The sequence below is a fragment of the Miniopterus natalensis genome, chromosome 5 (assembly GCF_054644295.1).
Source record: "Miniopterus natalensis isolate mMinNat1 chromosome 5, mMinNat1.hap1, whole genome shotgun sequence".
Lineage (NCBI taxonomy): Eukaryota > Metazoa > Chordata > Mammalia > Chiroptera > Miniopteridae > Miniopterus > Miniopterus natalensis.
In genome coordinates, this window is record NC_142085.1 from 27043240 (window position 1) to 27056003 (window position 12764).

The 12764-nt window shown below is 36.4% G+C and overlaps 1 protein-coding gene across 6 annotated transcripts in view; it reads right to left on the minus strand.

Moving 5' to 3' along the window:
• Positions 1–12764, minus strand: part of KHDRBS2 (KH RNA binding domain containing, signal transduction associated 2) — a 485057-nt gene that overhangs the window by 52419 nt on the left and 419874 nt on the right. For all 6 annotated transcript variants that reach the window (XR_001602029.2, XR_001602027.2, XR_001602030.2 and 3 more), the window contains exon 8: positions 6650–6708. Coding sequence is in view for 1 of the 6 variants with exons in the window: in XM_016197236.2 (XP_016052722.2) it covers positions 6650–6708 (59 nt within the window). In the remaining 5 variants the exon portion in view is untranslated. The remainder of the gene's footprint in view (positions 1–6649; positions 6709–12764) is intronic.

The window sequence follows — 12764 nt, forward strand, 5'->3', positions numbered from 1 at the left end:
TCCCTTCCCCCTCAGTTAAAATGATTGCACCATTAACTCAGCAGGGAAAAAAGTGATAAAAAGAAATTTCCTTATGGCTAGTTTTATTGTCTCAACATGAGAGTTGTTAGATGCATGTGAACTATAATTCTTTGTGGACTCTCTATCTGTTGGGTAAATTTTAGACAAAGTCGGGTCTGAGATTTAACTGTTCAACACATAATTGTTCAAAAAGGGATTAAGTTCTGTTCCCATTACCTAAATGTATAGTTATTTTAAATGTGAATTTAAAATGCCAGGTTCTATAACACAATGTTTACTTACAAAATACTGAATTTTCTAAAAGTGGCCTGCATATAACTTAAGTGTTACCTCCAAGAATGCAAATGCCTGGCAGTTTTGACCATTCATATATTAAGTTCATCATGGTCCCATGCATGTATCTAAAACTTATTCTCAACCTTAGCTTACAGTAGAACAACCCAGGAATCTTTTAACTAATACTCAGTTATCATCCTCAAAAATTATGATATAGCTGATCTGGGGTGGTAAATCACCACTGGTATTATTTTCAATACTTATCAGGTGATTCTTAAATGTGTACTTAAGGTAAAAAATTTCTGATCTAAAATATTGAAAAGTAGGTTCCAGATTTGCCTAAAATTGTTGAATGTAGGGGTGAATAATTCAAAACATACTTGAAACTGTAAATACAGTTAACAAAATTAACAATGCAAACAATGACGTAGTGGTGCATTGCTCTCTTTGATTGTTTAGGTAACAACATAATCTGCATTTATTATCAAGACAAGTTGGATTGGATATCAACCTCATGGTAACTTCTGAAATAGTAAGAAACAGAAAATTGAAAATTTTAAGTTAATTTTACAACTGAATTTTGAAATACAATATCACTAATCTTTCAGTTAAAAATTAAATTAAAAAATCCATGTTAAAATTACATTGACTAAATCACAGTACTGTTCTCAATAGCTTATCATGCAACTTCAATCTTTATAAATCCTAAGAAAAATAAATTGTTTGTATACATTAGTTTTAAAAATGACTGATAAATTCTTGTCCATATTAAGAAAACTCGCCTTCATTTGTAAAAGCAACTTCCTCAAATTTGTATTTCTATTACTATTGAAAATAGATAATCTTTGTTCCAGAATCACATGGCTGGCATGAGGGCCAGTTAGCTTCATTTTCCTCTGCTGTTTTACAGATTAGTCAGTGTAGGGGTTATTTTCATACCAGAAGAATAATCATTCCAGTTTCTCAACACAAAATTAATACATTCGTGTTCTGCAATCAACATGAAGTGAGGCACTCAAATGCCCTAGAATACGACACGAAAGTCCCTTTTGCTTTCATTGATTCCAAGACAGTGTATTAATATTATCCTCCTTGGTTCCACACAGCTGTCATCTAAAATGCCACTAAAGAGTGGATGCATAATTAGTTCTTCAGTTCATACATTAAATACATTTTAATAAACAGTTCTTTTCTCTGAGAAGAGACTATCACTTGCTGTCCATTCTTAGCTGTCAGTCTTGACGAGAATTTAGAGGGTGTTTCTTACATGAAGTATTGCTTAACCAAGCTGATCTATTTACTGTATTTAAAATGCTCTCTTATTGAATTATGACCTAATTAGACTTATCCAAAACAACTATAATGACTTATAAATTAGGAAACATCTTAAAAATGCAGAAAGTGATTTGAAATTCTTGTAAGTCCAGTATTCAGGTTCCAAAAATAAACTCAGGTTATCAGAAATTTAATACTTAAGTGTTAATAAAATGATAATTACTGAACATTAATTAAATATTTACTAAATATTAACACATCAAATATTAAATAATATAATAATTATTTTGTACTTTAATCTTAGATATTTATTTAAATATTTAAAAATTTATATTTACATTGCTATTAGAAAAATAGTTTATTATTTAATCTTAAATTTCTGCAAATATCTTGGATAATTTAATTGCTATGAAGCCCAAAAGGATACTTGATTTTCTTGGAAATCAACATATTTGTTCCTTCAATATGAATTGAAGGAATGAATGTGTAATTAGCTCTTCAGTTCATACATTAAATACATTTTAATAAACAAATACAATTTCATCTGGTGATGCAAACAACACAATGCATGAAAATTCAGAGTGAAGTGTCACACTGATCGGATTTTTACTTCTAGTGGTTAATTTAAGACCGTTTCTGAATGAACCCTGAATGAGAGATGCAGTCCGTGAGTGTTTTGCAGGCAGTACACAGTGACCTCGGGGACTGCTGCTTCCTCCCTTCCTCCTACCTCTGCTCGCCCCACAGTCCTTCCCGTCAACCTGAGCAGGAGAGGAGGGGGTCTGCGGCCACTGACCATGAGCCTCCCCACATATTGTCTGAGTCCAGGGTGTTGCCAGGAAACTGAGAATTGGGACTATTGATTTTATAAAAATACAGACATTCCATTTAATATCTGTGCCCATATACAGCCAAAATGTAAGAGAGAAATTACTAATTCAGAATGGAAGTGAACAAGTGGAGATGTGAGATGTACATTTTGGAATAAATATTGTTGATTAAAAGATTGTGCACATTTCATTAAAGATAAACTATAAAAGGGATACTAGTTCATATGTAAGGTATGGAAAATTAACTAAAAAACATCAATCTATATATGACATAAGAGGATCCTCAAATCACTGTTCCATATGCATATTTAATTTTTTTCCTCTGCCTATTTGGATGTCATAGGATGAGCAACCCATTAGTGAGAACCCCGTACTTGAATCTCCCTCTACATAATACTTAGTACCAAAAGCTGAGTGTAAGAAATGTGTATTAATATAATTAGGCATCAAGGTTATGATGCTGAGGTCTTGCTTTTATTGTCATTTGACCTGCCCCTTTTCCTATTGTCTGTGTAGGATATGAGAGTAAGGGAATTATCCAAATTTAAACCTCATGACCATATAGATCAACATGCAAGTATTTTCTTTATTTCCTGCTTACACAAGGAAAGGAGTATCCCTTTTTGACCGAGCATATTGTTAGTTCTGATATCACATGTGAAAATATTTTAAACTCTGCATTTTGTCAAGTTACAATCTTAATGATTAAGAAATGAAAGAAAATCTATCTTCTTTTTTTATGATAGAAAAATCTTAAAGGAATATTTATAAAGCAGTCTAAATGGAGATGCACATGGTTTACATTTTGGAATAAATATTGTTGATGAAAAGATTGTGAACAAGTCATTAAAGATAAACTATAAAAGGGATAAGTTGTGTTCTCTTTTAAAATAAAACATGTATCATGATAAAAATTGGTAAAATGTATAACAAAATGTAAAGAATGAATAACTATAGTAGTGTAATTTAGGGTGATTTAAATTTCCTTCTTTTTGGACCTCAGTTTTCTTATACTGTATGTGGATAATTTATGCAGTAAGAAAATAAATAACTTATATTTGTTTTTTAAAAAATATATCTTTATTGATTTCAGAGAGAGGAAGGGAGGGGGAGAGAGAGAGAAACATCAGTGATGAGAGAGTCATTGATCGGCTGCCTCCTGCACGCCCCCGACTGGGGATGGAGCCCGCAACCCGGGCATGTGCCCTGACCGGGAATCGAACCACGGTCTCCTGGATCCCAGGCCGGTGCTCAATCGCTGAGCCACATCTGGCTGGGCAATAACTTATTTTTTAGGTTAACCAGATTTATGTATCTACTTAGATTTCTAAACACCTGTGGCAAAAATAACTCTTACAAAATAAAATTAATTCACATCTGGGTCATTTAAAACTTAAGTGCTTTTGTTCAGAGTTCCCTGACCCTATTCTGTTGCCCAGCGTTTAGCACAGATGGGTGACAGTGAGCCCAGAGGATTATGGGCATTGTGATGAGTTTGGGCTGTTGGGATCCTAGCATGTGAGCAACCTCCTTCCTCAGCATAAAAAAAGCAAAACCACCCCCCAAAACCAATGTTAAGACCCGTGGGGTATGGAGGCGACCCTAGATCTCCTGACCATGGTGCCTGCATTTCCGGTAGGTCTGAGAAGCAAGTTCATATTTACACACTTTCCCTATTGCCGTAGATGGTAGTAACGTGTGAAGAATAAAGAGGGTAAATATATGGTGACGGAAGGAGATTTGCTCTAGGTGGTAACCACGCAGTGCAATATACTGACGGCATATTATAGAATTGTACATTTGAAACCCATATAATTTTATTAAGCAACATCACCCTAATAAATTTAATAAAAAATAAAATATAAAGAATTTAGAAATAGAAACCTCATCTCCCATTCCCAGCTACCCAGTATGTATCTACTCCATCCCTGCCATTGGTTTTAGTGTGTGTAGTGCTGTAAAGTTCATAGGTGTGATTTTTCTCAAGTTGATGTGACAAGTGTAAAAAATAAGTGTATTTTGCAAATGAAATGTCATTTTTAAAAAGTGATTCATAAATAATGTCTTCTTCTGAAGACATTATTCAGAACAATCTCCTGAAGCTTACATGCTCACGTGAACAATTACCTGAAGCTTCAGGAGATTGTTCACTGCAGTATGCCCAGGATTGAGAACCATGGCTTACGTGTGTTAGCCATTAAATACATATTCAAGAGTAATGTTCTCTGACCTTCTATAGAACTACCACTTCCATGGCTTATAATGTGGCAGAATTTTTTACATATAGCCATGTTTCTCAACAGTAGACAGTAGAACCTAGGGAAGGACAATGTCTACCGTGTATTCTTAGAGCTTAACAATACTCATGTGCACTGAACCGAAGTTGAATGACTTAAAGAAAGGCCTTATTCATCTATCATCCCCAGTAGCTAATCTTACGAGGCATGTGGCTTGACTCTCATTTGATTAAGAATGTGCTGGAACCATGGAGATATACTTTTTGCTGTGCTGAGCTCAGAGAATGCTGCAGTGTTAGGCGGGGCTGCCTTAGGGTGCTAGGCAATCTCTCAGCTCAAGCCTGGCTGGCCCATGGATGTGGGGATGGCCTGGTTTTGGGATGTGATTGCTCTTATTAAAGACCAGATGATGCCAATGAGCGAAAAATATACAGACAACAAAATTTAAGCTGTACTTTCTGTGGCAGCTCACCAGCTGGGCTGGATCTATGCAAACTTGTCCATCACCTATTATATCTGTGAAATAATTTCTGAAAATATCTTTAAGTTGTTTTGGAGGCTATCCCTATCTCTCAGAGCAGCGAGAGATTAGGTCCATGTGACTGATGCTGGAGGAGCTGGAGTCTGGGAAAGAGTGAGCCTGGTACTCATTTTATGCTAATTCTTTGTTTTTTCCTGTGGAATACTTCATGCCCTAAGCCTTAGTTTCTCATCTGTAAAATGCAGATGACAATGTGACTATGTACCCTGCAGGATACTAATGGGGATTGGTTATATAGATATACGTATAATGTGTAATGAGGATTATCTCCTAATCCTCATTAGGCACTGCTTAGCACAGAGCTATAATAGGTACCCCATGTGTGGGAGCAGCAATTAATTAATAGCATTCTTACCATTGATGAGAATATAAAAACAGAAGTTGACTTAACCTCTGTGGTTCAGTTTCCTCATTACTAAATGGAGATAAAAATACTTATTACAATTTATTATAAAGAAATACATGAGAATAAATATATAAGTAACCTTTCCCAGACTCCAGCTCCTCCAGCTTATGAATGGCAATCATTGTAGTGTTGGTTTACTTTTACGCCCCTATTTTTCCACTCAGCCTAGTGATATTCCAGTGAGAGAAATGAGTCGATTTGATGACTGTGAGTCCAAGGAGGGTGTAATTCCTCCTTTCCTCCCGTGTCTGGACTGTCCAAACTCCATCCTGATGAAGCACAACACCTTCATCATGTGGAGCCCCACACAGGGAACATACATCATCTCCTTTACTGCTCCGCATAAATAGGAGCAGAGTGGCCCTTGCATTATTTTAATACAAATCTGGAACTGGAAACACTTTCCAGTGTTTTTCAAGGTGGTCATCTGTTGATGCTGCAGATGTATTTTAAGAAAGCAGCAACTACCCTTTAAAGTGATGTACTATATTTATGTATTTCACAGGCATTGGGCAAAAATCTTACTGAATTGAATTACAATTAATTTTAAGTGTTATGTATCTTAATTAAGCAATGCATTTTTTGAAATTAATTTTATAGGCTAATATACTTATTGAATATTAATTCTTATGAGCCAAGCATTTTAAGAACAACACACACTATATTAAATAATTTGAAAGGTATGATATCTGCCCTTAAAAGTTTTTAAAATATTTTAACTGTATGAAATTTGTGAAAGCAGGAAAGACACATGATTACTATCAAATCAATGAGTCAGACAATGGACACAGTGAAACATATAAAACACTATTCAGAATGCTCACTGTGGCTGTTGAAAATGATCTATGATTGTGAATAATTGCTTTTGAAATATTGATCAAAATTGATCTGTCCAATTTTCTGGCACTGGCTCTGTATGTCAAATCTCACCCTGGAATTACATAAATCAATTGAGTCTGGACTTCTGTAAGAACTGGGGGGGAGAAAGATAGAAGTAATTTCTGAGTTGTCAGTGGCTGATGGATGTTCTGATTTCACAGTTTTAGTAAAGAAAAGGTCTTACCGTAGCTGTCATAGGCATCCTCACTTACTCCATGACCGTAGTCATAGTATTCAGGCACACTGCAACAGATTTAGACAGCAATCAATGTTACTGTAATCAGGAGGGATCAACCCAGAAATTCATATGGAATTTGAAAGCAAAATGTGTGCTAAACTAGTATCCCAGGAACCTGTAGGCATAAAACACAATCTTAAAGAAATAGGAAGAAAAGTACAGGTTATTGACAAGGAGTGCTACAATTTTCTCATGCCACCTCAGTGCTTCTTTAGCTCTTTCAATTTATAAATAAAATTTCCCTAAAGTACAAGTATAATTTTCAAAATTTGTCCAAGAGGAGAGTTATAAAAGGCCTATTTCCAAGAAAAGGTGCTATGTAAGATGACAATCTGGTCAATAGTGTATGGCTTTTAATGCTGTTACCCTAAAAAAATATGCATCAATTTCATCTTCATTTCCAAACACTGAAATTATATTTATACTCCCCTTTCGCCCTTCCACAGCATGTCCATGCAGTTCTCAAAGATATAAGCTGTTTCTTTTTACTTAACATTTTGCTAGACGCTTCTCCATTTCAGTAACTGAGAAAAAGTTCTTCCTCCATTTCTTACTGAAGCTACTTAGCCTTCCCCCACCCCAACTGTCATCATTTTGTCCTACGGGAGCAGTTTCCCCCATTAAGGCATCATTCCTATTAGCATCCAAGCATTTGACATATCTCCCATCCTCAAAAAGCTCTCATTTTACCCCAAGATCTCCTTCGAGTAATTACCTTTTTCTCTTCCCCTGTACAGAAAGATTGCCTGAAAAGTGGTGATTCATTCACTCTTCCTCACTACCTCTCCTTTCATATGGTTTTGAAGACATTCCGGTCAGGCTGTTTTCTCCACTGAAACAGCTCTTGTCAACATCTTGACATTTTTAAATCCAATGGTCAAGACTAGGTCCTCATTTTACCTTAGCGCCATTTAACACAGCTGATCACTTTCTGCTCCTTCAAACACTTCAATTGCTTCTGTGATGTTCTTTCTCTTGGATCTCCTTAGTTCACTTCACTTCCTTGTCTTCTCCACCAGCACCTTTCTATTTTCCCACCACTTAATCCTGAAGACGACTGGGGCTCATTTATTAGATTTATTTATTTATTTTTGCTATTGATACTCCATAGGCAGTCTTATCTCTTCCTATGGCTTTAAACCGTCTCTACTCTGATGATCTCCAAGTTTTGTGCCTAGCCTTGGCACCTCCCCTTGACTCTGGTCTAACATAACCAGTCACCTTCTGTACATTTACATTTGGATGTCAAATTTAACATATCCAACTATAAAAATTTGCCCTGGCTGCTGTGGCTCAGTTGATTCAGCATCAACTTATGATCTAGGAGATCGAGGTTCAATTCCTGGTCAGGGCACATGCCTGGGTTTTGGCCTTGGTCCCTGGTAGGGGGCATTCAGGAAGCAACTGATTGATGTTTCTCTCTCACATTGATGTTTCTCTCTCTCTTCTTCTCTCTAAAATCAATAAAAAAGTATTTGATATTCTTTCCCACTCAGATTTTCTCCTTTTGTACTCTTCCCATTTTTATAAATGACACCTTAATTAGTGTTACTCATGCTGAAAAACTGTGGAGTCTTTTCCTTTTCTCTCACATCTAATGCTTAATCCAACAGCAAATTCTTTCACTCCTACTTGCAAAATATATCCAGAGTTTAAACATGTCTAAACATCTCCACAGATATGAATGTGGTTGGTTTCACCACCTCACTTAAACAAATACAATATCCTTCTAACTGGTCTCTGTGCTCTGCTTCCTCAGTTTCAATTTTCTGCATAGCAGTCAAGGTAATTCTTATAGAGGCAAATTAGATCATATTAATTCTCTACTCAAAACCTATCAATAGCTTCCCAAATTCTTTAGAAAAAAATGTAAAAATCTTATCTTGCCTACACATTGGCCCCCTAGTAGGTCTCAGACCTACCTCTCCTCCTTTCCCCTTTTCTCACTCTGCTCAGGGCACTTTAGCCTCCTAGCTGAACATGACAAACACAACTCCGTCTCAGCACCCTTTCATCTGTTATCCCACCACCTGGTACACACTGTTCCTAAATATTCAGTTGTCTCTTCTCTTATTCTTTCAGAACTCATTCAAATGTCTTTTATGAGAGGTTTCTCTCACTAATCTATTTAAGCTAGAATTCACTCATCCTTACCTTGCTTTGTTTATCTTAACATTTATCAATCACTACTCTACAGATTATATAACCAAACACACTTGTTTATTCCCTTGTTTGGCTGTTCCCCATCTGTAGAATGTAACAGTTTCCTGCGGTAGAATCTGGTCTCTCCTTAGCTCACTTGCTCTTATTGTTCCAGGTGGATTGGTCTAGAGCAATGCTTGGCACATGATAGCTGCTCAATGAATATTTGTGGAATAAAAGACTAGATTGCTCATAGGAAGATTAAGGAAGATTAGATAGCATTTACATGAGTAGCCTAAGGCAACCAAGTTATACTTTTTAAAAATAATATACAAAAGATGGAAATTATTTTAATTGAGCTTAGTTATTGAATAATGAATGCATTTTTTATTTACTTAGGGATTTATTAATATTTATAATACACTGTATTTTAACTTCAAATAAGCTCCATTTAAATTCTTCTGCCTAAATCTTATATATTAATTTATCAGCTATCTCAAGATTACAAATTTCTTTTTAGTGTATAAAAGTGTGGCAAAGAAATGGCTTTATATCAAATATCAAGTTGTAGAAGAGCTGAGGGTGGGTGATAGATGCCAAAGGGTTACGGTAAAAGGAAAGAAGAAAAGTCTAAAATTATGTGGTTGTCATTTCTTTCAAGGCAATTTCATAGGTCTCATTACATTAAATACTTGATATTTCATCAATAGTAACTAAAGGGAAGCAAAAAAAGAAAAAAAAAAAGGAACAGTCAATATTTTAGAGATGAAGAGAGATGTTTGGCCATTTTTTTTGTTCTGGGAGGTAACTGATAATGCAAAGATTATGTGGCTCAGCCTTCATTGCCCAGGATATCTATATACAAACTACCTAGGAAAAAAATGTATTACAGTATGGTTTCTTCCCATCTTTCTAATGACTTGAGATTGTAGAAATCTAAGGCCATTGGCTAGTGGCTGGATGTTTATCTCTTCTTTCACATGCTTTTTAAAATTTTTATTGTTGACACTACTACAGATGTTCCCCATACCTCCCCCCAACATGCTTATCTTAATAAAAATGATGCAACCCAATGGAGGACCTTCATTTATGTGTAGCATATTCCTGAGAATTGTTACATTGATTCCCTGGATGACAAGAAGTGGCAGCCCTGAGCATATGCTTTAACAGGCAGCATTTCCCATTTAGAGAAATGAAAGAAGAATGGGACTGTGCTGGAAGTTCCTCCCTGCCTTCCTCACAATCGATCATTTTCTGTGACTAAGCCTGATTATGCTTCCCAAAGTGTGTTATATGAAGACCAGTAGCCCCCCAAATCTATCATGTGATATTCCTATGTTTCTCATTAGTTTTCAATTTTAATTTTAATTGATGAAGACAAGAGAAGGGGGGGAAAAGAACAGCAGTGAGAGAGACCATGACACAGAAGCTGCAGTTATTGTCTATCATAAATTACATATACACACTAAGAGGGAATTTGAAGTCTAAAAGGGGGAAAGTGGAACATATAAGACATTTGTGAAATAATGGATAATGCAAAATCATGGAAAATAATGATAATGGACCCTGCCAGAATGAATACCTTTGCTTATCCAAATATTACTTCTCATTTCTTCTGTATTTTAGGTGGACAAAAAATACACCCCCAACCACCCTTGCAGCTGAATGTACCCTTGTGACTAAGTCAGGAAACATGGGATATGCAGAGAAGTGAGGGTGGCAACCTTGAGGCCATTTCTAATTGAAGAACAAGCCCCTCAGGGGGTAGAGTGCATTCAAAGTGACGACCTAGCGTCTACCGTGCAAAGAAAGGCAATGCCTTAGGAGGTCATGGCCTGCAGTATAGGAGGAACTTGTCTCTAACTGATCACACTGGAACAGACTTACTCTAAACCACTTCCTACCTCACTGAACATTAAATCTCATTGTTACGATTCAGTTGAATTTTGAAATCGGTCTGTAGAAGTGCGAACTGCCATTAAAATCCCCAAACATGAGGGATTAGCTTAAAGGCAGGGTAAAGGTGCAAGGAAAAAATGCTGTAAGATAGAAAGCTGATGAGCATGGTTATGCCATTGCCAGTGAAAACTTGGATGTCAGAGTACAAGCTTGTTTATACTTTGCCACTATAGGGGGGAAAATTGGACAGATTCTGTTAGTGATCCTTGGGGCTTTTAGGAAGGTTTACAAAAGAAGTAAGCTCACATAAGAATGAATCATTTTTCTAGAGGAAACAAAAGTGAATAGAACTTTGCTAAGGGAAGTTATCTCTGTCTGATTTATGTGTTAGTTTTATCATTTAAAATGGGAATGGGCTCTCCCAGCCAGAATGGCTCAGTTGCTTGGAGCATTGTCCTGTGGACCAAAAGGTTTCCAGTTTGATTCCAGATTCCCAGTCAGGGCACATACCTGGGTTGTGGGTTCAGTCTATGGTTAGGGTGCATATGGGAGACAGCCAATCAATGTTTATCTCTTACATCAATGTTTCTCTCTCTCTCCCCACCTTCCTCCCCCTTCTTCTCTCTAAGCATGTCCTCGCATAAGGATTAAAAAATAAATAAAATGGGAGCAGGTTCATAACTTTGGGGCTTAATGGGATTGGGGAAATAAACTGTTTTTATATTCTAATAGCAAGAGATAATGAATGTTGCTCAGAGATGCCCTCATATCTTCCCATTAGACTATGAGCAATCCTTAGGTCCCCAAACATGCACCAGAAAGAAGCATGCTGCAAAAATTGTGAAGTCCTCGGTGGGCCATTGCTCTTCTTTACTCCATTCACTTACAGCCATAGATAAGACCATTTATTCATTGAGATAAGGAAGAGCCCTCTAGTAAATCAAGGGAAATTTCCAGAAAAGAGAACCTAGGCTGCCAGATGCACTAATCAGAAAACTTATTTCAATGCTGTTGTTTAGGTGTCATTTAATCTCTGCTTGGCAGTATTTTGTAATTATTTCCTGTGGAGCCTTTGGTGTTTCCCCAAAGAAGTTCCTATTGTAGTTATTCTGTCCCTTTTTCACCATTTATATTGGGTATTTTATAAGAGGAAGAGGGCAGGAAAGATAATTTATTGTTTTATAGGTCACCAGACTTCAAAGAACAGTATCAAGACCCTATGGAGAGGTCTGCATATTTTCCAGAGATTCTGTATTTTGAGCTGGTTGCAGATATTGAAACTGAATTTGGATTTTCTCTGTTGGACAGAAGGTAGGTGACTTTCTTTGTTTATTTGTTTGTTTGTTTAATGAGAAGAAGGGTATCACTCATGTTTGGATGACTAGAGCTAGAAGCTGGGCCATAGAAGACTTCTAGTTGTTCCCCCTCTAAAATCCATTTGTCTTTTATTCCACAGAGAGACTGACCTTCTCAAGACTACATTTTCTAGTCTTCCTTACGTTTGAGAGAGGCCATGTGCACAGTGATGTGTACAAATCCTTCGTGATTTGCATAAACGTAAATTCCTTGTCCTCTGCTTCTTTTCAACCTTCATGTAATTGCCTGGAAGTGCCAAGATTATAGCCACTTTGGAAGTCTAATGTTAATGATGGAGCAATGGACTGAATCTTTGTGTCCCCCAAAATTCATATGGTGAAATATCAACCCCAACGTGATGGTATTAGGAGGTGGGCTTTTGGAAGGTAATTATATCTAAGGGTGATGTTCTCATAAATAGGATTAGTGCTCTTACAAAAGGGGACCCCAGAGAGCTCTCTAGTTCTTTTGGTTTGAATCACAGTTACAATTATGGAGGTATTAATTAAAATTATTACAATTATTGGGGATTTGGAACTTAATTAATTTAGTGGTTATAGCCGACATAATTTCTCTAGGAATTTATATATGCCATCAGCATGTAACATGCTGGCTGCATTGCGATATCTAATTATTATTGGTAAAATTCTACAAAAAATTTTGA